The following is a 26,470-nucleotide window of genomic DNA, read 5'->3' as shown; positions in this document are numbered from 1 at the left end:
TCACTGATTGCCCTCTAAAGACCCCGTTAGACCAGCGCTATAAAAAGTTTAAATTCCCTACATTGTGGAATAGTACTTTGAACTTTAAACGTTTTAAGTGGTGTAATTACTATGACAGCTGAAAATGTTTGATCCTACGGTTCAGAAATAGTTTAATGAATGCTTGCATATTTTAGTTTCCCAACCTTCATATATTTGTCTCTAAGATTTATATAAGGTCGCTACTGAAATTGTATATTCTGAATACTTTTTATGGATAAACATAATACAATCAATATTAATCAAATTTAGTTTTATTCTTAAATATTTTAAAATTAAATTACCTTAGTGTAAGCATTCAAAATTTGTATTATCCCCGCCTCAAACCATGGTGAAAAGCTTTGATAGAAATTTTACCGATAGCAAGTAAGACACCAAAGTGCGGCAACCTAGCTCTTGGCATGCAGCCCTGAACTTCAGATGGCACCTCCAAAATCACATTAAATTCTGCAAAATAATAAAAAAGTTGTTCCAAATATTTGCACAATTTTCCGCTCCATTCGCTGGTACCAGCTTTCTTCCAAAACGGCAACAAAATCGCCGGATATACCCTGACAGCTGGCGATAGTTGGCGATCGAGTTATCGATAGTCGCTGATGTTTTCTTACATCACTAAAACTTTTGCAAGATGGAGCCTCTTTTGCTTGGTTTTAACAAATCAGTAGCAGCACGTGTATAAAAAGTGCCAAATAATTTTCAGAAAATGTTAGTATATTTCGTAGATTAAGCGTTCGAAATGTGAAAAGCCGCAAGGCGAACTCGTGCCGCATCGATTCCGCAACTGCTTTGCACCAACTCCGGGTGTTTTAATGCAGAAAAACGCGTTTTTAAATTTCTGACGGTCAGAATGAGTGGAAAAAAATTACACGCCCGAATGACAGTGCAGGGAGTGGGAGCGAGAGGCGACGAGCGAGCGAGAGAGAACGAGCGAAGTGGTTGCTCCAAGAGAGTTTTGTTGCTGGACTTGTGCTACCAGCCTCGGCCTTTGGCCCCCGTTTCCCCTCGCAGAACCTAGAACTCCGATTTGGGGACTTTTGCTGAAGTCCGGTGACGTTGGTCGCCACTTGACTGAATCTCACGCACACTAGTCCGTCCGTTTGACTTATGACTGGACAATGACGCAGATCGTTGATGCTATCTTTAGTGGACGACGGCATTCGTGGGCTGATTTAACCTTGCTCCATCTCAATTTTGGATTCGATTTTGAAAATTTGCCTGTCTGTCGGTTTTCTTTTCCCTCCCCCCGCCGAACTGTCAAAGCTACTGCTATTTTCAATCGACTACTACCATTCGCAACTGGCGTTAGGCAACACTGGCGCCACTGTTACGTGCTTATATCGCTCAGCCGCTCTCGCCCGCTGACATTGACACGAACGACACTAGGGTTGTCCCGCTCGCACACGCTCAGGGGCGGACTCTCGCCGCTCGTCGCTCAAAAAGGCTGCCTAGCTATCGCTTTTTGTCTCATACGTAAAGTCACCGCTTCGCAGAGCGCATCGCAGCACAAACGTAACGGACTGAAAGCAAAACGCTCGCTAGCTCGAGAAAACAACACAGTCGGCTTTCGGCTCAAATTCTCCGTTATTCGTTCTAGACAAATAGGCAAGCAGTTGATTGAGTGAACCGGGCCCAAGCCGTCGAAATTCAGGATATAAGTTTACCTAGTCAATTCTTTATTGTTGATAATGTGAGTGGTTGCCAAGCGGCGTTCGCGGTTTTCGATTCTCCCTCCACCGCCTTAATTTTTCGCCTTTCTGCCATTCGCCATAACCAACAAATTATGGCTGGAAAATTTTTGTTACCCCCGTACCGCCGACGTTTTTCTTGTTGTTCCGCCCCACTAACGTATTCTCGCTTTCTTGCAGGGATGACCGAAGTGAGATACCTCAGGATGGCCCCGCCGGCATGGAACCCGAGGGCGTCATCGAGTCCACCTGGCACGAGGTGTACGACAACTTCGATGACATGAACTTGCGCGAGGAGCTGCTGCGCGGCATCTACGGTTACGGTTTCGAGAAGCCGTCGGCCATCCAGCAGCGCGCCATCATTCCCTGTGTGAAGGGTCGCGATGTCATTGCCCAGGCCCAGTCGGGTGAGTAAATGGCTCTGGGTCCCCCAATACCCCATCTCCATTATTCATCAACATCATCGCCATCCCCCTCGATCAGTCACAAAGAAAAAAAACGTTCAAGAATGTGTGCGAAATCGGCGAAAAAGCAGCACGATGACTCAGCCGCTGCGCCTTGTATTCTTTGTTGAAATTCCGCTCTGCAGCGGCTCTCTCTTTCTCGCCATTCTCTCTCTCCGTGTCCCGTCCGCTCTCTCCGATTGTCGGCGTCGTTGCGCTTGCGCGCCACTTTTTGCTGACCAGCTGCGTTTCCGTTTCTCGTCCGCCCGGGCAGAAGAAAGTTCCCAGAAAGAAGGTCGCTCACTCGCTCTTGGCGAATTCCAGCTGCTACGCGTTTTTAAGGTCATCTGTGCTAAATGCGATCTACCTACATCGCAAATTCGGCACTAATCCATTTTGCAGGCTCTCCAACAGGCCCTATATACATATTAATGTAGTTCATCAACAACCCCTGTTTTGTGGTCCACTTGCACCTGCCCATCGCAGTATATGCAGGGATTAGTGCCAAGCTAGACCCTGAAATGCCGACAAAGGTGAGGATTTTAACGATCCAGAGCTACCTGGGACTGGGACAGCCAGGAAAAACAGCGTCAACATGCTGTTACATTGTGCGTTTTCATGCAAGTGCCTTTCTCGATAGCTAAAACACCTGGTTGGTGTTCCTACCAGTGAAGTTTACGCCTAACCAACAGACTTGCACAGAATATGGTGATCTTCAAAATTGAATATTGGCTGTACTACAGCTTTCTGCAGTTTCCGCATAAGAATATCTCGTAACTAGAAGAGTAATTATGCATAGTCAGTAGCACCACATTTATTTGCATCATGCACAGTATAATACACGCCAATCCTGCATACTAACCATTTCATCTTCATTTCTTCCATAGGAACTGGCAAGACTGCCACCTTCTCGATTGCTATCCTTCAGCAAATCGACACGTCCATCCGCGAGTGCCAGGCGCTGATCCTGGCCCCCACTCGCGAGTTGGCCACGCAGATCCAGCGCGTGGTGATGGCGCTCGGCGAGTACATGAAGGTGCACTCGCACGCCTGCATTGGCGGCACCAACGTGCGCGAGGACGCCCGCATCCTGGAATCTGGTTGCCATGTGGTGGTCGGCACTCCTGGTCGCGTCTACGACATGATCAACCGCAAGGTGCTGCGCACCCAGTACATCAAGCTGTTCGTGCTGGATGAGGCCGACGAAATGTTGTCCCGCGGTTTCAAGGATCAGATCCAGGACGTCTTCAAGATGCTGCCCCCAGATGTGCAGGTCATCCTGCTGTCCGCTACCATGCCGCCGGATGTGCTCGAAGTGAGCCGTTGCTTCATGCGCGAGCCCGTTAGCATCCTGGTGAAGAAGGAGGAACTGACCCTCGAGGGTATTAAGCAGTTCTACGTCAACGTGAAGCAGGAGAACTGGAAACTGGGCACCCTTTGCGATCTGTACGATACGCTGTCCATCACCCAGTCGGTTATTTTCTGCAACACCCGTCGCAAGGTAAATTCATTCATTCCTTTTATTTAAAAAAACTGAATTAGTTCAATCAACCCAATTGCTAACAAAATGGTCTGTCTTTTTTGCAGGTGGACCAGCTGACCCAGGAGATGTCTCTCCACAACTTCACCGTCTCGGCCATGCACGGCGACATGGAGCAGCGTGATCGCGAGGTCATCATGAAACAATTCCGTTCGGGCTCGTCTCGTGTTCTGATTACCACTGATTTACTGGCGCGTGGTATTGATGTGCAGCAGGTGTCGTTGGTCATCAACTACGATCTGCCCTCGAACCGCGAAAACTACATTCATAGGTAAGTGCTGGTCACCTCGCCACTGAATCCATCTAGCTATGTGCCATACTAAACATGATGCAATCACTCTCACTTCATTTCAGAATCGGTCGCGGTGGTCGTTTCGGTCGCAAGGGTGTTGCGATCAACTTCATTACAGATGATGATCGACGAATCCTTAAGGATATTGAACAGTTCTACCACACAACAATTGAGGAAATGCCTGCTAATATTGCCGATTTGATTTAAATTTTTTCTGCTGAGCCGCAAAACAACTAAGAAAGAATTCTAAACAAAAAGTGAGTGAGCAAAACAGCAAACAAGAACTGCGAAATCGATAACCGAGCGCAACTATAAATTATTCAAAGATCAACAAGTCAAGTTAAATATTTATTCAAACATTAATTCGAAAAGGCAGCCGACCGACGACCACCCAAGAAAAGGACTGAACCAGGACAGAGCATCAACATCTTCCGCATCGGCGCAGCAGCAGCAACATCAGCAGCAGCGGAAGCGGCAGCAACAACACCTAGCTAGAGCTTACAAATTATCGCCGAATAGCCGGAAACCCTCTGTATCCATTTAGTTCTCTGTGTATCATCAATTTTAAAACTGCGTCGTCAACCAGCAACAACAAATATATACAAATATATAAAAAAAAAAAAAACAAAACAACAAAATCCAACATTTGCATCTATCTAAAAAAAGTAATATCTGAAACCAGGTACAAGATACCACGTGCTAAGAGAGCTAGCAACTAAACGCAAAAGCCACAATATCAGAACACCTTTTTGCCGCACCTTTGTTTTAGCTTTTTCTAGAACTATTGATAAAAATATATTAAAAAACAAAACAAAATACATATGTACACATTATGTTTAAATATACCACTCCTAAGAAACAGCTGACAACCGAAGCAACATTTTACGCTTAACACGAACACCCAACGCATCCACCCAGATCTATAAATGTATTACCTTATAGATATAATAACATATATCTTTCGGGGTACGGCCACTACTGTCCTCCAAAAATGAATGATATGGTTGTCGCTATTGGGTGCTTCGCATGATTTCATATATCTGTGGGCGCGTACGGTGGATAATGTTTAAATGTGTCATGCAGCAAACAAGGCAGAATTCCATATCTCAAAATCAGATAAAAATAGGTGCTTTTGAAAAGTTAGTAGGCAGAGTTTTAATGAAACTAAACGTACGCAAATCTACATGAGTTGCATATAAACCAAACCTTTGAAATTTTAAACCAATTTCAATGTAGGCTTTGTAGGCGTCTTCATATTCTGCAATATCAGCACCAAAAGTTCTACAAGCTTTTGAGAACTTGAATACCGCTAAGTGCATATTGAAACGCGGTGGGTACTTTGCATTTCGGGAAGCCTCACATCATCATATCGATTGAATTTCTGAAGTGAATCTATCGATAATATATCGGTTCGGTTTTCCGCCCTATCACGTCAGGTCATATTAATTTTTCAATCCGCCCAGTTGGACGTTTGGACAGTTTCCTTCCTCGCGCCGGTCGATAATGTTGGCCAACTAACACCGACCTGTAGCACGTCACCCGTAACAACCTAGAACCGCAACCAGTCCAAACATCCAAGATGGGGCAGAAAGTTTCGCGCACTGACTTCGAGTGGGTGTACACGGAGGAGCCGCACGCTTCTCGGCGCAAGATCATCCTCGAGAAGTACCCGCAGATCAAGAAGCTCTTTGGCCACGACCCCAACTTCAAGTGGGTGGCCGGCGCTATGGTGCTCACCCAGATTCTGGCGCTGTTTGTGGTGAAAGACCTGTCGTGGTCGTGGCTTATCGTGGCCGCCTACTGCTTCGGAGGCATCGTCAACCACTCGCTAATGCTGGCCGTGCACGAGATCTCGCACAACCTGGCCTTTGGACACAGCAGGCCCATGCACAACCGGATACTGGGCTTCATCTGCAACCTGCCTATCGGGTTGCCAATGAGCATTTCCTTCAAGAAGTACCATCTGGAACATCACCGGTACGTGCCAATCGGTTCGAATTCGTGCCCTACACCCCACCCTCACGCACACATGGCCACTTTTCTGTGGTTACTAGGGCGTAGTCACACAGTAAACAGCGAAAACATCATCCCATTGGGCAACAGGGGGCTGCTTTATATATTCATTACAAAGCCGGCTTGTATTGCCCAACACTGCCTGTTCTCCATTTGATTTCACGTGAATTCTCCCCGCAAACTTGTGAATCAGTTTTCATATTGTTCCCTTTTGCCGGGCATCAAGTGAGTCTGAATTGCGCCGATTAGATAAGGTTGTAGTTATATGTGTATCCGAATAAGCGCTCGATTGGTCACGTAGCTCAGTAATTTGCCACTCGACTTCCCGGCTACAAGTCGAGTTCAGTTGAGTCACAGCGTCGCCTTCTGCAAAAAAGTTCCCGGAGATTTTTCAAAATGATTTTATGAGTGTTGTTTATGTTTACCGTCACCCCATTCACTAAGTTTCTAGTCGCAGATAGCGTTTATCTTATCGCCCAGGTGCACCAATGGGCGGATCATTGATTGTCGTTCAACAACGTCCCAATCCCAATGTTCGCTTCTGAGTCCCAACTAAGTCTAACATAAATCATGTAGTTGATCAACAACAAATCATATGCATTCTGGATGGCTTTATAACTACATACAATACATACATTGTTCTTCAACTCAATAACTATAACGTTTTTTTGTCCTTTTAGTTACCAAGGTGATGAGGCAATTGACACTGACATACCCACACTGCTGGAGGCGCGCCTGTTTGACACGACATTTGGAAAGTTTTTGTGGGTTTGCCTGCAGCCTTTCTTCTACATTTTCCGTCCACTGGTGATTAACCCGAAGCCACCAACACGCCTTGAGATTATTAACACCGTGGTGCAGCTGACTTTCAACGCCCTGATCGTTTACTTCTTGGGCTGGAAACCCCTGGCCTATCTGCTGATCGGTAGTATTCTCGCCATGGGACTGCACCCGGTGGCTGGACACTTTATCTCGGAGCATTACATGTTCGCCAAGGGCTTTGAGACATACTCATATTACGGTCCGCTCAACTGGATCACCTTTAATGTGGGCTACCACAACGAGCATCACGATTTTCCGGCGGTGCCCGGCTCCAGGCTGCCAGAGGTTAAGCGCATTGCCAAGGAATTCTACGACACAATGCCCCAGCACACCAGCTGGACTCGGGTTCTATACGACTTCATTATGGACCCAGCAGTGGGACCTTACGCCCGCGTGAAGCGACGCCAGCGCGGTCTGGCCTCCTAAGCCATCGATGCTATTCAAGGTTTCCTGCCATGAATGTAATCTCAGCGTTAGACCTAAAACGGCTTTTTTATGTATATATACATCGTAGAGACATTTACAGCGGATGCAGAAGAAATAAGGGGAACAACAAAACTCGTAGCACCAGCTAATCTCTGTGATTAGATAAGGGGCACTCGGACACTTGCAGCGGCTGATATGAACAATTACGTGGATATAGTTTCTGGTATTAATGCTAGAGTGTGAGCTTAGTTGGCCTAACTGAGAAACACTTTCGAGCGCTTTAATTAATTGTTACCTCATAAATTGGAAAGCCTGTTAAATCTAGTGTGTAATACTTGTCCTATTATACTATTGTCTTAGTATTTTCGATACATATTTATAATGCTTTCAGATCATTTATGTGCAGACACGATTTGGTGTAATTAATCCTTATCGCCACCCCGGCCGACAGCAAGTCATTAATCAAGCAACCAACTACTATTTTTGATAGACTCTTGAAACTGTTACCTAAGAATAAAGTCTAAATAACTTGCCAGGGGTGGCTGCATGTATAGAATACACTTTAAACTTGTAAGCAAATTAATGAAATAAATAACAAATAAATATTGTAACGACTCTGTGACCAATTAAACTTTTTGAAGCTTGAAAAGTTATTGCTTACGCGGATTGCATGTCGCACGTCATGTGGGCACACTGCTATCTACTGATAATAATATTAATTTCGATAAGCACCTGTGGAATGACATGGTAGGCAATTCGGTTATATGAATTGCTTGCTAGATAACTGCCGGACCTTGAAGAATGCGCCTTAAAAATGGTCACCTAGGAGGTCGAGAATGTTTTCCTGCTCTGACTGTTTTAGATGTTAGATTAAAATATGCAGAAGTCATTGACCGCTTTAGTTTATCTACTCTTCAGCCATCTGTAATGCGACGTACCATAAACGCGACAAATCATAAATTAACGCTTTTAAATTTTTACGAACGCTTTATAAAGGTTTTGTCCTGGAAGTTCAAAGTATCGTTTTAATCTATCAAAAAAACTCTATATTTAAGTATACATATTACTATCACGTATATCAATTCTTGGGAATTCTTCGCTTAACCTGATTAATCAGTATATTTTTCCAGCAGGTGCTAGACCAACTGGCTGAATGAGTAATGTGCATATGTCATAGGCCTTCCATGGACGTAGATGATAGTACCAGCGATCAAAATAAAAACAACGACACACATGTTCTTTTAAATACTATTTATATATAATTTATTTAAATTATAGAATTATATATTTTGTTGGGGGAAGGTGTTGTGAGGGCAATGTTTTTATATTTTTGGATCATTCATTGAAATCAATCGTACATTACTGCTTAATGAAATAAAAGTGTTATCCTTAATATGTTTAGGGCTCTGTTTTGTTTTCGTTAACGTTTATCTTGGGTTGCTTGCAATTAGAACCTGCACATTTGTCAGCTTGAGTTTTTATACACATTTAAAAAATGATTTTACAAAGTGTTTTTCGTTTTTTTGTCTGCTTTTTCAATTGCATAATTCTAAGCACTGTGTTTATTGTTGTACGTTAATATTACCAAGATGTTTTGCAATTTTTTTGTTTTGTTTTCTTTTTTTTTGTAATTTGTATTTACTTCCACGTTGCTGGATTTCTAGTCAACTTACTAATTATAAATTAAAAATTATACACTTTTCATTGTATTTTAAATGTAAACTTAAATGTATACTGAATTTTTGTATGATCGTTTTATTAACAGGATTTTGTTTTCGTTTTTTTTGTTGTTGTTTGTTTCTTTAATATTTTAATTGGGGATAATAAACAAGAACATACAAAGAAAGGAGAGTCTACAAGGCGCCACGCGTAAAAGTGGAAGATTCTTAATGTTTGAGGGTTTTTGCTCGCAACCTTAAGTAAACAAAAATGTACAAAAGTAAAACGAGAGTCGCCTACGCTTCGGTTAAGGGAAAAAGTAAAATAAAACGTATGAAAACTTTGCGTGCGCATTGAACCAAAACTCGAGAGGCGAACACAAAAAGTGAATTAAATTAACAAAAACTAAGAATAGCAGGTAATGGTAAAGTATATTATAAGATTAAAAGAACGTTTAACGAACGTAAAAATGGGCTGAATTGTACAAAAACAAATAGTTGTGTTGCTTTGTTTGCATTTCTTCTCTTTTGCTTAATTAATAATCCCTATTCTTGATTCTTACTTTCCTTTTGTTTTTTGTAGTTCTTTTTTTTGTCGTTTTCAAATGTGTTTTACGTTGTGGATGCGTAAATATAGCGATAATTGGTAAATATGTACTACAAAAACTCTCAAGTGACTTTACTAAACTTAGTAAATACCGGTAGACGGCCTTTATCGGGTGTGTTTAGTAGTACATCATGCGTAAAACACAATCGGCTGTTACTGCAAAATCTAAAACTTATCGACCCGGCAACTCCACTCCTGGACTCTATATATTACTCTACCGCGCCGATTGCACCGCCCGCTGCTTTCCCGGCGTCGTCGTGGACGCTACGCTGATACTGTGACCGGAGCCCTGTGTGCCGATGGCCACTGTCTTGGTGCATCGGATGCAGATATAGTCGTCGTCCGGCTTTATCTGGCTGCGATTGAGGCCCACACAGTACATGTGGAACCATTCGTTGCAGCCGCCGTCACACTGTACCCAGTCCACCTCTCGCCCGGTGGGCTTGTGGCAGTTCTCCGCCCGGCACTCCTCCTCGTCGTCCTCTTGCGCCGCCTGTTGAGACCGTTGCGCGTGCTTCTTTTGACCGCCAGTGGAGTTATTGCCTCCAGTGGCTGCTCCCTGGGCGCTGGTAGTGTTGCTGTTAATGTTGGTACTGCTGATGCTATTGTTCGTGTTGTTGTTGTTATTATTATTGTTGTTGTTGGTGGCGGTTGTTGAGGTGCGCTTGCGCTTTTTGTGCGTCGAGCCGGGTGTGGGCGTAGTCGTCGCAGAATTGCCACCACCTGATCCTGTACTAGAGTTCGTATTTCCGCCGTTGGCCTGCTTGTTCTCGGCATCGGCATCCGCACCCGGAGTTGTCGATGCTGCTGGGGATGCCTTAGCATCGCTCTTGCGGCCCGCTGCCGCTGATCCCTTCTTGCCCGGCGTCTGTTTCGGTGTGTTCTGCTTCTTGCGCGGCACTGCTGAGTTGCCGCTAGCGTCGTTGGAGCGCCTCTTCTTGTTGCGTCCACTATTGCTCGCAGACCCAGTTGCCCCACCACTATTGCTGTTGCTATTGGGACTATTTTGTACCATTAGACTATCGTTTGAGTCTTCGGCGCCCGATGTGGGCAGCGGATTTGGTTGTTGTTGCCGCTGACGCTGCATGTACTGGACAACACGCTCCATGGCCTCCGCCTGCAGCAACGTGGGCGGCATCGTTTCTAGTATGCGCCAAAGCTCCTGCGTTTCGTCTAGGGATACCTCTAACAGGTCGCCCTCCATCATCAGATCAAGCAAATTTTCAATTTCGCTGTCGGACAGCAGCTTGAGGAGATCGGAGTTGACAGTGGAGGTCGCGGGGGCGGTACGAGGCTCATCTTCATCGTTGCTGAAGTTGTCTTCGACAATTCGAAGGCGACATTCGTCGTCGTCATCATCGTCGTCGGCATCGGACTCTGTGGAACCACTTGCCTCTTTCGACAGGCTGCCACGTCGACGTGGCTTTCGTGGACTGCTGATATTGCCCACTCCAGCTCCTCCTTCGGAGCGCCGCTTTTGCTGCTGCTGAGCGAGAATCGCTTCTTGGGCCGCACTGACGTCAGGACTGCTAAGAGCCTTCCTTGCGCGATCCTGCCAATTCATAGCACGCTCCGCCAGGCAACGCAACGCTTCGTCTTCGGGCAGACGGATAGGCAGTTGCTGCAGCTGGACGAGTAGCGGAAGGATGGTTTCTAGGCGCGGTCTCTTCGAGCGCACACAACTTGGGCACAGCCACTTCGGTCGATTGGAACCTGGTCCTGATCCCCCATTAACAATTCCATTCTGATTAGTTGAGGGCGGTGGGACGCAATCCTCGTGAAACCAATCGCGGCACAACTGACAATTGAACATTAAATTTCGGAACTCAGACTTGCACAAGCAGAACATATCACGCATCGGGTTTTTGTTCATGTTTTGCCGCCGAAGGTCGCGCATATCCAGCAGCTCCTGCTCCTCAGCGTGCTTGAAGCTGGCCACAATCTCCGCCGGATTTTTCTCTTTCAGAAAATCATCCTGCATAAGGAAATACAAAGAAATTAGTGATCGGTTTGCTTAAGATTTGCAGTGTCATATTTACCTGGAAGCGCGGCTTGAGATCCGAGTCTATATTTATGGCGTCTGAGCGGGGCATGAGAACCTCTAAGAGCGTATAGAAGGTGCCTTTCTTAAGGAAGGCACACGCCGTATTGTCCTTCCATTGATGTGCACTGTTTAGGTGTCCCTGCATTCGGCTCAGCTCCTCCAGCTGGATGGGTATGTTCATGCCACGCTCGATCATTGCCTCCAGTGTGTGGCAATATGTGACGTGGTTGTTCTGTTGTAGCTGCTCAACGGCCCGTAGCCACTCACGCGCCTTTCGTAGTGCATCCTTCAGCAGTCCGTGCGAAGGCACTTGACCGTTGATGTCGGAGGCCGATTTCAAGAACTGCTCGATTTCGCCCAACTCGTGCTGTTGGGTCAATCGCCGGAAATACTTGGCTGCCTGCGACTCCCAGGCTTCGATATCTGCACCGATCTGTTGCAATTTTCGCATCTCCTTGTCCACATACGGATCCGTGGGATCAAGGTCAGCAGCCGCCATGTGCAGCAGATTCTTCACGTCTTGGTAGGTCAGCTTCGAGCTGGTCTCCCTCAATCCCTGCGAGCGCTTGTACCACTTGCACTGCTTCAGTCGCTTCTGTAGTTGGTCGAGCTGTTGCAGTTCGATGCGCAAGGAGCTACCTTCGTTTATTAACGTTTCTAGCTCACTCTCCTCCAGAGACTCCAGCGATAACTGCAGCTGGCCCTCGGACCGCTCCACAAACTGTTTTCCCAAAACAAGCAGCTCTCGCACCGAAGCGCCCTCGTCAATGATGCAGCAGAGATTATCGATCTCTTGAACGAACAACTCTAGCTCCTCCATGGTTAGCTTGTACTGAGCAGCTTCCTGGTTGTGGTCCGAGCGAGTTCGCACCTGATGAATCGATATAGAAGTATAGGTAAGCTTATTTAAGCGAATATTTGGCTTAGCATATAAACAAATAAGTGGCAAGATACATAAGATAAGATATTACAAAGAGTAGATGATGTGAACTAACCTTATTAATACCCAGTTGCTGTATAACTGTGACACATTTCTCTGCCTCGACGGCCGCTGCATTGAGGCGATCGATGAGCAGCGAGGAGGGGAACTTTTTCGTCTCGGCCTCCTTGCACAATTCCTGTAGTTCCTGCAGAGTCACCGAAGTGGGTGTATGTGCATCGACTATGTCACGGCAACGTGAAAGCCATCGCTCGAAGCTGTGTGCCTTCACCTTCAGTTTCTGCAACATCAGCGGCATCTCGTCCAGGGTATATCGATATATCAGAGTGTGCTTTTCAGGAGCACAGCCGCAGAGTACTGTGTAGTGGCGCAAACAGACAATCAGTTTGTCGTTGCACTCGCAGGCCACCGCCGACAGGAAGCACGTGGTGTTGCACTCTTGGCAATGGCGCTCATCGTCGTTCACTAGCTCGAAGGCGCGACGCTCGGCGCGGGTGACGCCCCACTCCAGAAGTGATTTGCGCAGTTTCTTCTCCGTGTCGACCATTTCGGCCATGTCGATGTAGCAGGCAGTAGCGATGCCAAAGGTAAGCTTCGCTGGCTCCAGCGCCATCTTGCAAACGAGCTCGTCGTGCGAAAAGACACAGAAACGACGCAGCATGGAATAGTGGTTAACACACTCGCGTCCCATCTTCAGCCAATCGGCTGGTGCAAAGTTGACGGCCTCCGCGAAGTTATAGCCTTGATTAAAGCCTGCGTGATAGGCCCTGGGGAAGGTGATCACAAACTCGCCCGCATGCTGATCGGTGCGGAATACCGGTACACGGTTGTTCATCAAAATGTTAGGGTTCATAATGGTCACCAACTGGTGAAGCAGATCGGGCTGCGATGAAAAAAGTTCTGGAGCTGCCTGCTTCATGGTCTCTTCAAACTGCTCAGCACAGGACCCTGGAACCCCGTACCAGGTTTTTGGTTCTCCCCAGTGAAGATAGTTGATGGAGTAGCTCCAGTGGTCCTCGTTGTGCCAGCAGAAGGCTGCGAAGCACATGCCCACATACATCCACGGAGCGTTCATGCCGCTAATATCGGCGTTGATGTGGCCCAGAATAGAATCCTCCAGCAACGGCAAGTTGTTGAGGTTCCAGCTCGACTCTGCATACTCTTGGTCGCCCGGCAACAAATATAATGAGCTTTTAGTGGGAAACCCGGAGCCGTGATCCATTGTATGCAAGTCCGCCCCATACTCGACGGTAACGTCTTCATCGATAGAAGATACGATGCGCCAAAATTCGCGCTCCACCATCTCAGTGGGCACCAAGTGCACCGGCTTGCGGAAGTATTCTTGCTTGAACTGGTCAGCCATTTGCCCAAATTGTTGCAGAGTGTATTCCCTCTCCGCCTGCTCAAAACCAAACGCCTCCTGAGGTTTGCTTACTTCCTCGACGACGCAGCGCGGGCAAAGCCATTCGCCTAGAACGAACGAAAAGAGAATGTTTATTCGCATTAGTATATGAGGTTTATAGGCAAACAAACTGGTAAGAACTTTTAGTAAACTAAGTGTATAGAATATTACCTTTGGGTATACTGGTCAGAGGCGGCAACAGGCAAAAGGTGTGGTAGCTGTCGTCGCAGCCATCGCACAGCAGCATAGACTCCTCGACGTCGCCGCGATTGCAGATGTGGCAAATGTACTTCATTAGTGGATCTACGATTAGGGCTGGAGGCTCTCCTCCCTTCTTCTGGCTGGCTCCGCGAGTGTTTGCGGGAGTGCCAGTGGCCAATGGCGAACCGCCGCTGTTAACAGCATTGAAGCTGCTGAGCAGATCCCTCTTAAATTCTTCCTTGGTCTCCGTCTTGACAAAGACGCCCGCGGATGGCTTTGTCGTGGGTGTGACACCAGTCAGGCCGCAGCTGGCATTGGAGTTTCCAAAACGTTTAGAGCGACGTGTGTTTGTCTCGTTGGGCGGCGCAATTTGCTGCCGTGTGGGAATTTCATGGGCTTTGTAGTCGGTTCCGCCCCCATCCTCCAACTTCACGGGCGTGCTACCAGATCCAGATGACGCTGGGGTCGGTCCCAGAACCTTTCCCGACGTGTATACCTCAAAGGGGTGCAAGATGCGTTCGTAGTGCGCCTTCAGGGTCGCGCCTACACTTTTGCTGGATGGGTACTGCATCCGGTTGGCCACCTTGGCCCACTTGCGATCCTTTGTGGTTTGCTCCATGCCCCCCTCCTCCTGCACGATGCGGTGCAGCGTATACAAGTCAAGGGCCTTGCGCTCCACCATTGGTATCTTTAGCGAAGAGCCCTGCAGCTCCCAGAACTTGGCGATTTGATCAAGGAAGTTAAGTTTGACGCGCGTCTTGGCCTCCAGCTCATTAAGCCGCTGGACACGTGGCACGAAGCGTAGCTTGTCCACATCCACTGCAAACGGCGGCGACCAGGTGGCCGGCGGCAGGATTTTTGCGATTCCACACTTCTCAGCTATGGAGCGGATCTTACTGATGTAGGCCAGCGGATTCTTGAACTCCTCAGTTGTCGGTCGGAAAACGGGGCATTCTGGCGGCGTGTCGAAGTGGAACTCTTCGTTCTTTCCCTGGTCAAACTTGTTGCTGCTGTGAGGCTGCGTGTGCACCGACTTCTTGTGCCCAGTGGGTGCAGGCGTGGGCGTGGGATGAGGACAGCTATTGTGATACTTTTTGCTGGCTGACACACTGCTGCTGGCGTGATTCATGGGAACACTGGGCATCGGCCGTTCCATTACCGCCGGAGACGCTCCTGGCGGAACGCTGGTGTGAGATCCTGTGGTTCCTGCCTGGGTGACTGGGGTCGAGGGCTCGTCGTTGGCGTTTGATTTCTTTACGGACTCGCTTCCGCTATTGGTACCGTTGCCCGTTGAGTTTCGGGTGCGCAGGCGGCGTGCCGGAGTGGCTGTTCCGTTCGCGGATGCGCCGCCAGCGGATGATGTTCCGCTCCCGACTGCTCCGCCTCCGCCGCCAGAGTTGGCGGCCGTCGTGTTGTCCGCCTCAGACTTGGCGGACATGGCTTAAGATGAGTTCAGATTCGATTTATTGCTTTCGGTTCTGTAATGGAGTAAGTAGTCACGGGTGAGTTCAGGAGTTCACAACTTGGTAATATTAAATGCGCTTCGGACAGGTTGTTTTCGTTGTTAGGGTTGAAAGACCTGTCCCGGTTATTAAATTATTGTGGCAGCTCTGGGCCACAAACCTTGGAAGTTTAGCTACTTTGTATTTTCTGTTAAACAACTAATGCTGCTTGTAAGCCAAAGGTTTATTGACATGGTTGTTTTATTTTTATCGACCTAATTTATCAATTAAATTTGTCTTAATTACAACGTTATTTAAATTTGACTTTTAAGCCAATGAAAGTTTATCTAATGTTTATGTGCAATAACTCAGAAAATCTAACATTTTTGGTGTCTGATGGCGATAATAGGTACTACAGTTTAGATATATGCATATTTCAACAGCTAGGGGTTACTTGTTGTTGGTCGAGCTATTATGGTGGCTTTCCAGATACACACACTCCCACCCCGCGTCCCTTGCATTAATTAACGATTCGTTGCCCCGTCGACAGATTTAAATTGGTTATTATCCACAAAAGAACTGGCGTCTAAGTTGCACTTTAATACCGCTCCTATTGATCGGAGAGGGAACCCCTGTTGCCCACTGTATCTACATCAAATCACCTGTGTGTGTGTGTATGTGTTGTGGTGCCTGCACTCAATCCTCGCAGGTAAACAAACATTTACGGAGGTGAAAACACGACTTTGCGACGGTGCAAGTGCCGCTGCCCAAAGGTTACTTCGATTGCGAGGATGTATCCAGTACCGCCGCCGGGATCGCAGGATGGGAACCTGGACAGGGCCTAGGAAAAGTAATGCCTTTCTTGCATGCTTCACTCCAGGGGGATGTGGCTTCTCCCGATAGAGAAAGAGAGAGAGTGCAGCGGCGATTAGCCAGCAGCACTGAATTTGTTGCATACAAAAGTGGAGCACGCCAATACAGGCACAACCCCGGACACGAACAGGGGGGATTTCCTGGCCGTGTGTATGTATAACATAGCGACCAATAAACTTACAAATTCAATAACGAACATGTATACACCGAGTGTGTACAAGGGGATTATACGCATTGTATTCAAAACATTTAGCACACAGGACCTTCACACACACAAACACGTACACTGAGCGAAAGGTGAAAGCTGTTATCTTTCCGAGTTCAGCTGACGAAATTCAAAAGCGGAAACGAAGCCATGTTGAAAACCGCTGTCAACTCCAACTTCCGGCTGGAGTTCCCAACTGATTTTTTGCGTTTGTCAGCTAGACAAAAGGAAGCCGCCGGGACAGAGCTTTGCTTTGGTGGTTGTTGTGCTGCACACACACTCTCGCCCGAATGTGGGGCGCCACGGCCGCCGATACCACCACCAAAAAGGGAGTAAAAGTGGGTGGGCAATGTGTGCCTGCCTGACTAGAGTGCGTGTGTGTATGTGTGTGTATAGTTTCCCGTGTGCTTGATCAGGAAGAGCCCGCTCTCTCCTAGAGAGAGCGAGATGAGCAACGACGAGTACCGTTTTTGTGTATCAAGTGAGCAAAGTACATCGGCGGCAGAGACGCCGGCAGAGGCATGCTGCGTTTGCTGCGCTGCTCGGGATAATGGGATATTGTTTCCTCGCAAATCCGTTCCAAATCATAATCGGTGGATTGCTATTTCGGATTATTGATTGGGGTGCACGGCGTGCCAAGTGTGGACTTCCAAACTGCAACCAGCTGTTCGCTGTTATTGCTATTGTTGTTTGGGGGAACTGATTTTTCGTTCTGCGACCGCCGATCGCTCGGAAAAGCAGCCTAAGCCGAAAGCTTCTTTTATATAATTTCCATTTTCAGCCGCGCACACACACCCGCACGCAGCTTACACGGGCACAAACAAACAGCTTACACGGACACGGGGCACGACAGACACAGGTACGCGAATACAGGCACACACATTCGCACCGAGCATGTACATAAATATGGATGGATTTGGCGAAATTAGCACTGGATATTGGTTACTTTCCAGCAGGAACGCAACTTTTACGCATTTGCCCTGCCATATTGCACATTTCCAGCGGGGGGCGGGGAACGGAAACCGAAAAGCTGAGCTGTTTTTTTGGAAGGTGAATGCAGCACTGTACTTTTCGAAATAGTAACTCCCCGCGAACGGCTTAACTGGCGCTATATATCCACTATATACTTTGTGCCCTCAGTGGCACATATATATGTAGGTTTTCCAGGCGTGGGATCACAATATTTTTCGCTATGATGGCGACCGGGCAGCGACGCAACGCACTTTGCAGCGCTGTCGCTGCTCTGCTGGCGTGTGCAATTGGTGCGCGATTTTCCCGTCCGTGGGTTTCCACCGTGATCCGTTCATCCGCGACGTGGTTCCTAACCTAGCCGCGACTTGGCATTGAATTCTGTCCGGATTTTCACAATTATTACGGATTTTCGGAATCCCGATTGCGCTGCCAGCAGAGGGAACACACATACAAACATTTTCCACGACTAGTGCGGGGGGTTGTTTTCGCTGTTGGCCAACGCAGAGGCTGCAATCCGCACTTTTCCTGATCTATATCCACCGACTTTGCCAGGTGGGCGTCTGCGTTTAGCTAGTTTTTCGCTTTTCGCTGCTAATTAAACGTTTTCAGCCATCAGAAGTGCCCTCAAACTCACACACTGGCACGCACACACTCGCACTTGGCTCAGGCACTGGGCACCCTACACTGGGCAAAAACTCACTGTCGTCATAGGAAGTTGGGTCGCGCACGCTCGCTATGTGATCGAAATGAGTGTTCCATAAAACCACCGAGCACGGCACTGGCGAGCTGGCTTTAATGCGAATTTACTTTTCTGATTTCTTTCTCCGATGTCTGCGTTTTTTCCTGCTACATGTGTCCAGTGTGACCCGTCGTCGAAGTGCCGGAAACGCTGATTTGCCCCACAAAAGTTCGGAAAAATACCAGTCACAGGCGGCGTTGTGCAGCACTGGCTTTCAAATCAAAACCACTTTCTTATCGGAGGTCGACGAATCGGATCTGTTCTTATCTCCGACCCCCCTTTATTGTTTCGTACGTGCATAGAAATCAAAATCGGTTCGGTCAGAGGCATCACTTAGTCTAGCTGTCGCCGCGATTAAAACTATGTCGGTTCAGGGACAGGACTTGGAACAGCTTTGTTTCAATGGGATCCAACATGCATATATGCACGGTTTCTTAAGTACGGTCTAGTGTATAGAACTTCATGAAATGTGCTTCAAAAAAACGAGAAATGGGTTCTTCAATAAGTAAGCCACGCATCCTGCAAGGGATGTACTGATTTTACAATAATATTCTGTTATTAATATATGTAAGTGCTTTTTATTATGGCTTTTTGATCAAAATGTGCTACATACATATAACATTATTAGACTTATCACATTTAAGTTAAGCCTTGCGTTGTTAATGCATTTAATGCTTAGATACCAATTTAATTGTTATTTGTGGACTGAAAAGCTATAATGAGTAAAGAAATTAAAAAATATTAAAATGCGTTTGATAATCTTTTTTTTTCTTGTTTGCACCAATTAAGCGCTATATATATTTATATATGTATATATATATACAGCGCTAAATTGAAATTGTTGTTGCTCAACTAAACGAACCAGCATTGTAAATACGCAAATTTGTTTCTGTAAAATGCATTGTTTATGCAAGAGCGACTACAAAAACAAAATTAACTGGAAGAGCAATGGCAGACATCCAAGTTTTAAAGTTCGTAAGCTTTGGACAAAATGGCGGTTTTTAGTGGAACGGTATTATTTGTATCGTAGTTGGAGCAGTCACACTGCGCGATAAAAAAAGTGCAGTCACGGTCACACTGGCGAGCAGAATTTCATACGTTTTTGTTTCCTTTTGGCCATATTTATTATTGTTAAAATTGGAGCAATGCCAGCTGCTGTGCGCAAGTTCCGCCGCGAGATCAGTGAAATCAGCTGCTGCCTGAAGTACCTTCTGTTTGCCAGCAATGTAATCCTGTGGCTCTCGGCCCTACTCGTCCTCTCCGTTGGCATCTGGGCCTGGAGCGAGAAGGGCATGTTCCGCAACATTACTCGGCTGCACTTTATCGCCCTGGACCCCGCCTTCGTGCTCATCATCCTGGGAGGCGTCACCTTCCTACTGGGTTTCATGGGCAGTGTGGGCGCCTTGCGTGAGAACACCTGTCTCCTGGGGGCGGTGGGTATTCCATTGTTAGTTTATTCTGCTGTATCTAGTTCATCTTCTTATTTCCGCTTGTAGTACGCCATCTTCCTGAGTGTCCTGCTTATTGCAGAGATCGGCTTCTGTGCCGTGGCCTTCGTGCTCAAGGACAAGGGCTGGGTAAGTTCCGTTTGAAGGCCACTATTCAAGCCAGCCACTACAAAAGCTTGCCTTTTCCAGATCAAAGACCAGGCCACGGAGGGACTAAAGGCCTTCATCCGCCACTATCGCGAGGACGCAGACCAGCAGAATCTCATTGACTGGATCCAGGAGGATTGGTTGCAGTGTTGCGGCATTGATGGTCCAAAGGACTGGGACGGCAACAACTACTTTAACTGCTCGTCCATCGCTATTGGCAGCAGGGAGGCGTGTGGAGTGCCCTTCTCCTGCTGCCGCAGGCGTCCCCAGGAGGTGATCAAAAACAAGCAATGCGGATACGATGTTCGAAAGGAGGGATATGTAAGTCTGCTAGTTGTCTTACCCTGTCTTTCCCAAAATGCATATTGAAATTCACCCACGAATCGTACGCATGCAGCCGGTGGATAGGAATATACATGAGCGCGGCTGCTTGCGCGCTGGCGAGGATTGGCTAGAGGCCCATCTCATAAGTGTGGCGATCGGTTGCGTGGCTCTGCTGGTCCTGCAGGTGCAAAACAGTGATTTCTATAGTTGTCGTTGAGTTTTTAGATTCTAGATTCTTTGGATTTTTTAAACATAGCTAATCACCGTTTATCAGTAACATTTTTTATTTGACTATGTGGTTTATGTTCCAATTATAGCTTTAAACGTTGACACTAACGAAATGTAGTTGCAACATTATGTTTTATAATTTCCCACAGACTGTATGTATTTTTTTTTATTTTGTTCTCTTTTCATGGACTTTTTATTTTCCTACCAGGGCATGGAGTTGTCCAAGATAATCTATGAAAAAGGCTGTGTTCAAGCAGGCGAAGAATGGATGGAGAACAACTTGATTATTATTTCCACTACTGTTATAATTGTGATGTTTTTCCAGGTTTCTGTTTGATTATTATTTTTCCCACTATGGTTATGCATAGATCCTATAACTATACACTTTTTATAGATTTTGGGCATTTGCTTTGCCCAGAACCTGCGTGCCGATATCTACACTCAAAAGTCAAAGTGGCACTGACAAATGGCTCTGCCTGCTCCAACGGCCATTTAGAAGGACACCCAAGACAGTGAAGGATTGGGGAACTTCGAGGTAAGCCACGTGGAGCATACACCACCACCAACTTCAAACAAGAATCTGTAACTACTCATCTACGCTCCGGTTAGTTAACTATACTATAAATTCCTTGTAAACCCGTACTAGGGTGGATCGATTTGGATGCACGAAAATCGAGGGTAGCATCTAGTCTTTGAACAATTTTTAATGCTATTGCCATAAAAACTATGACTTGGAAGTTACGAGTGGCCCTCAGCTTTTGATGGCATAAAATGTTCATTGATTAGATGGTCCATGATTTATCTACTTTTTGCATCCATAAACTCGACCCAGTTTAACCCATAACCCCTTTTATACTCAAGAGTACGCTATGTGTCTAACTAAAGCAAACGCATTCCGTCTTCGTGGACATTGACTAATATTAACTAGGTTGCCAAATTTGTTGCTGTTTTTACGTCGGCTTCCCTTTGCCCAAGAACAAATAAGAAAAGAAAAGAGCAAAACATTTTAAATAGATTTTCTAAACATTTTACAAGTAAAGTGAAAGGAGGCATAGGAGAAATGAAAAATTTATCTTGAAATGCAGCTGTGATATATTTTTAAAGAAAAGTATAGAAAAACCGAAATCAAATGCAACAATTTCCAACAAATCGAATGAACATAACACGAATCTCATTCCTAAACTGAACAAATACAACCTAGCACCACGTATATTTGTCTTCAAAATAATAGTTATTTTTATAAGCGAATAACAAAATACAGTTCTGTGAAAATGTCAATATCACAGATCGAAAAATGGAAAAAAGCAATACCACTTGCGTATGAATATTAATGAGCTTGAACTAAATTTATGCACAAATGGTTAGCTTTACAGCATATAAATATATTTTTGCAACAAGCAATTATAATTGAGTAAAAAGTAAGCCAATTGCTGGTTTAATTGCTTAAAAACGCACTTGTAACATGATTCACAAGGAAAACATTGATTCGCTCTTGTACCTTTTTAAATCTATATTGCAAAGAGATGATATTATAATTTATACGATTTCGCAAACATTCTAATCAAAAGTAGTGAAGATTATAAACGCCACTGCCCCGAACAGAGTATTACGTTTTTGTGTTCTCCAAATAGCTGGAAGGTCCAATGAACTGTCACTTAAATAACTATAGAACTTGCCAATCTTAGTCAGATTAAAAAATAACTAATTTAACTAACAGTATCCAACCGTTTTCCTAAACTGTTTCAAACTTTAACAACTCAGTCTGGAAACTTATATTTATACAACAGTTTATACTTTTATTGCTGTTCAATATTCAATCGAAACACAACGCCTACATTGCTGTAATGCTCAAAAAGACGATAGAATTAATGCTTTTACATTAAATACCATTAGTACATTGCATGTTAATAATGATACAAAATGAGCCCAAAAACCTTCTATGTACACGTGCATTTAAACAATTGGTCAGATGTGAGAGCTAAGGAATTTTTTGTATTTCTAAACAATGAAATTTTTATGGCAGCTACGATACAAAGTAATAATTCAAAATGAAGTTGACAAATTGCTTATACACTGCTCAAAAGAGAGAGAGTTTTTGATCAAAGTGGGCATTAAAATTGAAACCTATTTGGTATACATACATATATCCTATCGGTTTTACTTTACAAACATCTGGCCAAATTACCCTGTGCAATGTTTAAAGAAAAAACTATGCTAATTAAATCGAGAACAAAATACGATTAATAATGTGTAAAAACACAATAGTTAACATTCTGCTATAATGGTAACGCAAAAGTCAATTGAAAATAAGCTGGAGATCAAATAGAGTCAGTCATGCAAAGATCAACAGCAATTTATTAAGGCGTATATAAACATAGATTTGTAAGAGTTAGAAAATTTATAATAAAGCTTAACGAAGGTTGTTGACACAAGTATCAATCAAAAACGCTTCAAATAAAGAAATACCGAGTAACAATTAATACTTGCTTCATTATTTAAGTGGAGCATCACCTGACTCTCCGTCCAGCTGGGCAACTGCATCAAACTGCACCGCAGGCAGATCCTCGCCTGTTGCTGTCTTATTCGCACGTTGGTACTCAAGGATGACCAGCGAGTTCTCGCCCACTTGAAGGATTTCGTTGGGCACGTACAAAGTGACCTGTGGACCTGCCACAGGCCAGTAGCGTCCCAGATTGAAGCCGTTGACGTAGGCCACGCCCTTGCCCCAACCGGCCATGTTCAAATAGGTGTCGCCCACCTCCGTCACTGCCAAGCTGCCAGTGTAGAGGATGGGTCCGTTTCGAAGAATGCGTTGCCTTGCCAGCAGCGTGTCCAAGGCCTTCTGGTCGCTGTGTTCGCGGCGCCAGAGCTCGATGGCGGATTGCTCCAGGGGGAAAGCGGTACTGCGCCAGTTCTCCAGTGGGAGGTAGCCACCGTTGTGCAGCTGGAGGCTCACCTCGCCAAAGATGCCCTTCGTGTCGTTGGAGATGTAGAAGTTGACGCGTCCTTGGTTCTCCACCAGCAGTTGCAGTGTGCTGCCCCATCCCTTGCTAAGCGGCAGCGAGTAGATCTGGGCCTCGCGGGAGAGTGTGCCCACCAGTTCCTGGTCTACGAATACGTGTGCGCGGTCGTTAATTTGATCCACTTTCAGTAAGGCTGGGTCTAGATCCATGCTTGGCAGCTCGGTCTCGTAGAGGACGAGACCCGAGTACAAGTCCAGTTCCTCGAAGGTTTTGGGCTTGATCGATTCGACGGGACTTCCCTTGGAGAGCGCCGTTCGTCCTTCCGTAGAGAGCAGTGCCAACTTGGGCGTGAGTTCCACCCTTCCGTAGGCCAGGCGCTTAGCGGGATTCAAGGTGATTTCAGGCAGCGGAAGGAACTCTCCAATCACAGCCTTGACCAGGTCGTACTTCGTGGTGACGCCACCGGCCTCGTCCATCACCGCATCGTAGTCGTAACTGGTAATGTCCGCCGCATATCCGATGCCTCCGTCCAGGTTGTAGTTGGCACCAGCAGTGAAGCCGAAGTTTGTGCCGCCGAAGAACATATAGAGGTTAACACTGGCGTTGTAGCTCAGAATTGTCCTGGAATTGTGTAAATGCTCATAAGTCTTTGTTGTGAATACTGAATAGCTTACAAGATTATCCCTTCGAATTTCTTAACTTCAGGTAGAACCGAAATCATCCCGAAACCGGTTTCGAAGTAATCTTCTACACCGTATTTTCCACTTACCTTAACGCATTGGCCACCTCCTGGCCATCACGCCTTTGGTTCTGCTCCTGCCAATGGGTTAGCCAGCCGGGATAGAACTCCGAGTTAACCAGTGGACCAGTGGGCTGCAGGGCACGCAGCATTGCCCAGATTTTGTCAATCTCATTGACTGCAATGCGGGTTTGGTGTTTACATCCTGTTTTCAGGACAACCATTTGGCGTACTCACTGCGATCGATGCCGAAGTCAGTGGTGGCGAACACGTTCTCGATTTTGCCACAGCTCATCTTCTCGTTGGGTATGTCCACCGTGAAGAGCAGCGCCTTGCCGGACACATACTTCTCCGTCTCGTCTCGCAGCCAGTTGAGGTAGTCGTGATCGCAGGCATAGTCCCCGTACTCGTTCTCCACCTGCACCATTATGATCTTGCCGCCGTTGCCCACGAACAGGTGCTGGAGGCGTGGCATCAACTCCGCATACCACTTGCCCACCTCTGAGATGTAGTTGGGGTCGTTGGTCCGCATCTTGATGGACGGGTATTTGGCAAACAACCAGTGGGGAAGACCACCCTGAATAGAGGTAATACTGGTCAAAACTATGAATAATAATACTAATTTTAAACAAAAACCAGTTAGAGACAAAAACTCAAGTAAAAGAAAGTTCGGCAAAGAGAGGTTGGCAAATTTTGAACAGATTGTATTTTGTACTTACATTATCTCGCTCAGCACAAATGTAGGGACCTGGCCGGAGAATAATGTAGAAGTCTTCTTCCTGAGCAATCTCCAGAAACTTCACCACATCCGCAATGCCCTCCCAGTTGTATTCTCCATCGTGGGGATTGTGTAGCGACCATTCCACATAGCTGGGAAAAGTAATCTCACGTTAGTAAACCGATGTCTCTGGTTTTTGAAAGCTTAGCTCATAAGTTAAAGCAACGAAAAGCATATAACGAAAAAACACCATGTCCGATTTATGGCCCACATGACCAGTTGGATGAGGCAGGCCCACTTTTGACGAGCTTTAACACAAGTGCAAGTTTGCTTACGTATCCAGAGCATTGAGACCAGATGCCCGCATGGTGCGCAACCGACTTCGCCAGGACTCGGGCACAGCGCGGAAGTAGTGGAACGATCCAGAGACGTAGCGGAAGGGCTGGCCATCCAGCATGAACGTGTTGGCCTCATGGTCGATCGCAAACCTTGGCTGGTCCTGTGAAAAATCCACATTTAAGTCAGCCATCAGTTTGGAAATCGACTCGAAAATAGTCTATTGTTTTGCTGGGAATTGATTTGATTTTATTGGGACTGTCACTTAGGCTACACAAATAATATTGCTTTAAGTAAGCTTGTGTCCGAAGACAGCTCTATAAACTCACTAAACCGGCATTCTAGAATATATAACTTAGTTCTAAGCTTTTCGTTAAGTTTTGTTTATGTTTCTGTGTTTTACTTTCTGCTTTTTATAACATTTCTCATTGTAAAAAACGGGTGATGTAATTGTTTGTATAAATCCATGAGATCAATGCGATTTTTGAGAATTGGTTTTTTTGATTGATTTTCTTAATATTTTCGCTATGTTTGCTTTCATGTCACTGTATTGGAAATTCTAGCATATAGTGAAAATGGCCTATAAAATATGTTTTCCTCATCATTTCTTTTTTAACTTTGGCTAGCTGCGGAGATCAATTTTCATTAATTTCCATTGTGAGAGATCATTAATGTGCATTCCAAAAAAGTCTATGTGACGAATGCGAACTGCGACTCACCTCGAGGGCTTCGGTGCCACCGCCCAGTCCCACGCAGAGCCCAACGGTGAGGGCCATCACTGCAATTATCAGACATCCACTTACGGCCATTGTCAGCTTTCGATTGCCGCGACAGCCGTTCATGTTGAAGACCCGACTTTGGAGCTTGAAGTAAACACTACAAATGTATCGCTAGGAAAAGCTTGAAAGCTCCCTCCACTCGCCGCCACTCGGATGGATGAACAAGAGGGCACAACCGATCGCCAGTGCCAACCGGAGCACAATGTCAGGGTAATGGCTGGTGGTCAGTGGGCTGTGGCTTGGATAGCTGGCGGAACTTTGGACGCTCCTTTTCTGGAGGTGCCGATAAGGCCTGTTGGTCGCCGCTGGAGTGCCTGATAGAGCTGCACATTTTGCCGGCTAATCGGTGTTCGTTTTGAATTCCTCGTTGAGATATTTTCCATCCGCACAAGTGGTTTTCCAGTTTATAAGTACTCCAGAGTGCCGTAATGTTAATCGACATGTT

The 26,470-nt window shown here is 46.1% G+C and overlaps 5 protein-coding genes across 11 annotated transcripts; 3 read left to right on the top strand and 2 right to left on the bottom strand.

Moving 5' to 3' along the window:
* Positions 1 to 605: 605 nt before the first annotated feature.
* Positions 606 to 4,873, top strand: LOC6528083 (eukaryotic initiation factor 4A). 3 transcript variants are annotated; one of them, XR_001454367.3, is made up of 6 exons: positions 606 to 744; positions 1,905 to 2,131; positions 3,055 to 3,668; positions 3,755 to 3,978; positions 4,062 to 4,256; positions 4,372 to 4,873. XR_001454367.3 is itself a non-coding variant. In XM_002089114.4 (5 exons), coding segments are annotated over exons 1-5 (1,212 nt in total). In that variant the 5' UTR covers positions 606 to 742; the 3' UTR covers positions 4,207 to 4,873. The 3 variants fall into 3 exon arrangements, 2 of the variants coding, with proteins under 2 accessions (XP_002089150.2, XP_039226844.1); XM_002089114.4 differs by having other exon boundaries at positions 4,062 to 4,873; XM_039370910.2 differs by lacking the exon at positions 606 to 744 and adding an exon at positions 1,628 to 1,726 and having other exon boundaries at positions 4,062 to 4,873.
* Positions 4,874 to 5,440: 567 nt separating this feature from the next.
* LOC6528082 (sphingolipid delta(4)-desaturase DES1) lies at positions 5,441 to 7,909 on the top strand. The gene is made up of 2 exons (XM_002089113.4): positions 5,441 to 5,976; positions 6,693 to 7,909. The coding sequence occupies exons 1-2, from the start codon at positions 5,579 to 5,581 to the stop codon at positions 7,258 to 7,260; spliced, it is 966 nt and encodes a 321-aa protein (XP_002089149.1). The 5' UTR covers positions 5,441 to 5,578; the 3' UTR covers positions 7,261 to 7,909.
* Positions 7,910 to 8,878: 969 nt separating this feature from the next.
* Positions 8,879 to 18,489, bottom strand: LOC6528081 (lysine-specific demethylase lid). 3 transcript variants are annotated; one of them, XM_015198386.3, is made up of 5 exons: positions 18,412 to 18,489; positions 14,083 to 15,590; positions 12,565 to 13,979; positions 11,565 to 12,440; positions 8,879 to 11,500 (listed from the first exon to the last, which is right to left on the bottom strand). In XM_015198386.3, the coding sequence occupies exons 2-5, from the start codon at positions 15,548 to 15,550 to the stop codon at positions 9,740 to 9,742; spliced, it is 5,520 nt and encodes a 1,839-aa protein (XP_015053872.1). In that variant the 5' UTR covers positions 15,551 to 15,590; positions 18,412 to 18,489; the 3' UTR covers positions 8,879 to 9,739. The 3 variants fall into 3 exon arrangements, with proteins under 3 accessions (XP_015053872.1, XP_015053871.1, XP_002089148.1); XM_015198385.3 differs by having other exon boundaries at positions 18,305 to 18,487; XM_002089112.4 differs by lacking the exon at positions 18,412 to 18,489 and adding an exon at positions 16,217 to 16,395.
* An 833-nt stretch (positions 18,490 to 19,322) lies between these two features.
* Positions 19,323 to 22,966, top strand: LOC6528080 (tetraspanin-17). 3 transcript variants are annotated; one of them, XM_015198990.3, is made up of 6 exons: positions 19,323 to 19,776; positions 19,840 to 19,920; positions 19,981 to 20,259; positions 20,336 to 20,446; positions 20,699 to 20,815; positions 20,885 to 22,966. In XM_015198990.3, the coding sequence occupies exons 1-6, from the start codon at positions 19,489 to 19,491 to the stop codon at positions 20,951 to 20,953; spliced, it is 945 nt and encodes a 314-aa protein (XP_015054476.1). In that variant the 5' UTR covers positions 19,323 to 19,488; the 3' UTR covers positions 20,954 to 22,966. The 3 variants fall into 3 exon arrangements, with proteins under 3 accessions (XP_015054476.1, XP_015054475.1, XP_002089147.1); XM_015198989.3 differs by lacking the exon at positions 20,336 to 20,446 and having other exon boundaries at positions 19,335 to 19,776; XM_002089111.4 differs by lacking the exon at positions 20,699 to 20,815 and having other exon boundaries at positions 19,340 to 19,776.
* On the bottom strand, positions 22,814 to 26,206 carry LOC6528079 (beta-galactosidase). Its single transcript, XM_002089110.4, has 6 exons — positions 25,966 to 26,206; positions 25,246 to 25,409; positions 24,912 to 25,062; positions 24,430 to 24,769; positions 24,223 to 24,370; positions 22,814 to 24,074 (listed from the first exon to the last, which is right to left on the bottom strand). Exons 1-6 carry the CDS (start codon positions 26,086 to 26,088, stop codon positions 22,982 to 22,984), a joined length of 2,019 nt encoding a protein of 672 aa, XP_002089146.1. The 5' UTR covers positions 26,089 to 26,206; the 3' UTR covers positions 22,814 to 22,981.
* Between the last annotated feature and the right edge of the window lie 264 nt (positions 26,207 to 26,470).

Source organism: Drosophila yakuba, chromosome 2L, assembly GCF_016746365.2.
Source record: "Drosophila yakuba strain Tai18E2 chromosome 2L, Prin_Dyak_Tai18E2_2.1, whole genome shotgun sequence".
NCBI classification, from domain to species: Eukaryota; Metazoa; Arthropoda; class Insecta; order Diptera; family Drosophilidae; genus Drosophila; species Drosophila yakuba.
This window is presented reverse-complemented; position numbering and strand designations above follow the sequence as displayed.

Bases quoted from the DNA above. Each gene is read 5' to 3' on its own strand.
- LOC6528083 (XM_002089114.4), top strand. The intron at 2,132-3,054 runs GTGAGTAAATGG...TTTCTTCCATAG, and splicing joins CATTGCCCAGGCCCAGTCGG to GAACTGGCAAGACTGCCACC. The intron at 3,979-4,061 runs GTAAGTGCTGGT...ACTTCATTTCAG, and splicing joins CGCGAAAACTACATTCATAG to AATCGGTCGCGGTGGTCGTT.
- LOC6528082 (XM_002089113.4), top strand. From the start codon at position 5,579: ATGGGGCAGAAAGTTTCGCGCACTGACTTCGAGTGGGTGTACACGGAG. The intron at 5,977-6,692 runs GTACGTGCCAAT...TTGTCCTTTTAG, and splicing joins TACCATCTGGAACATCACCG to TTACCAAGGTGATGAGGCAA.
- LOC6528081 (XM_015198386.3), bottom strand. From the start codon at position 15,550: ATGTCCGCCAAGTCTGAGGCGGACAACACGACGGCCGCCAACTCTGGC. The intron at 12,441-12,564 runs GTTAGTTCACAT...TCGATTCATCAG, and splicing joins AGCAACTGGGTATTAATAAG to GTGCGAACTCGCTCGGACCA. The intron at 11,501-11,564 runs GTAAATATGACA...TTCCTTATGCAG, and splicing joins ATCTCAAGCCGCGCTTCCAG to GATGATTTTCTGAAAGAGAA.
- LOC6528080 (XM_015198990.3), top strand. From the start codon at position 19,489: ATGCCAGCTGCTGTGCGCAAGTTCCGCCGCGAGATCAGTGAAATCAGC. The intron at 19,921-19,980 runs GTAAGTTCCGTT...TGCCTTTTCCAG, and splicing joins TGCTCAAGGACAAGGGCTGG to ATCAAAGACCAGGCCACGGA. The intron at 20,447-20,698 runs GTGCAAAACAGT...TTTTCCTACCAG, and splicing joins TGGCTCTGCTGGTCCTGCAG to GGCATGGAGTTGTCCAAGAT.
- LOC6528079 (XM_002089110.4), bottom strand. From the start codon at position 26,088: ATGAACGGCTGTCGCGGCAATCGAAAGCTGACAATGGCCGTAAGTGGA. The intron at 24,770-24,911 runs GTAAGTACAAAA...ACCTCTATTCAG, and splicing joins TTTGTGCTGAGCGAGATAAT to GGTGGTCTTCCCCACTGGTT. The intron at 24,371-24,429 runs GTGAGTACGCCA...CCCGCATTGCAG, and splicing joins TGACTTCGGCATCGATCGCA to TCAATGAGATTGACAAAATC.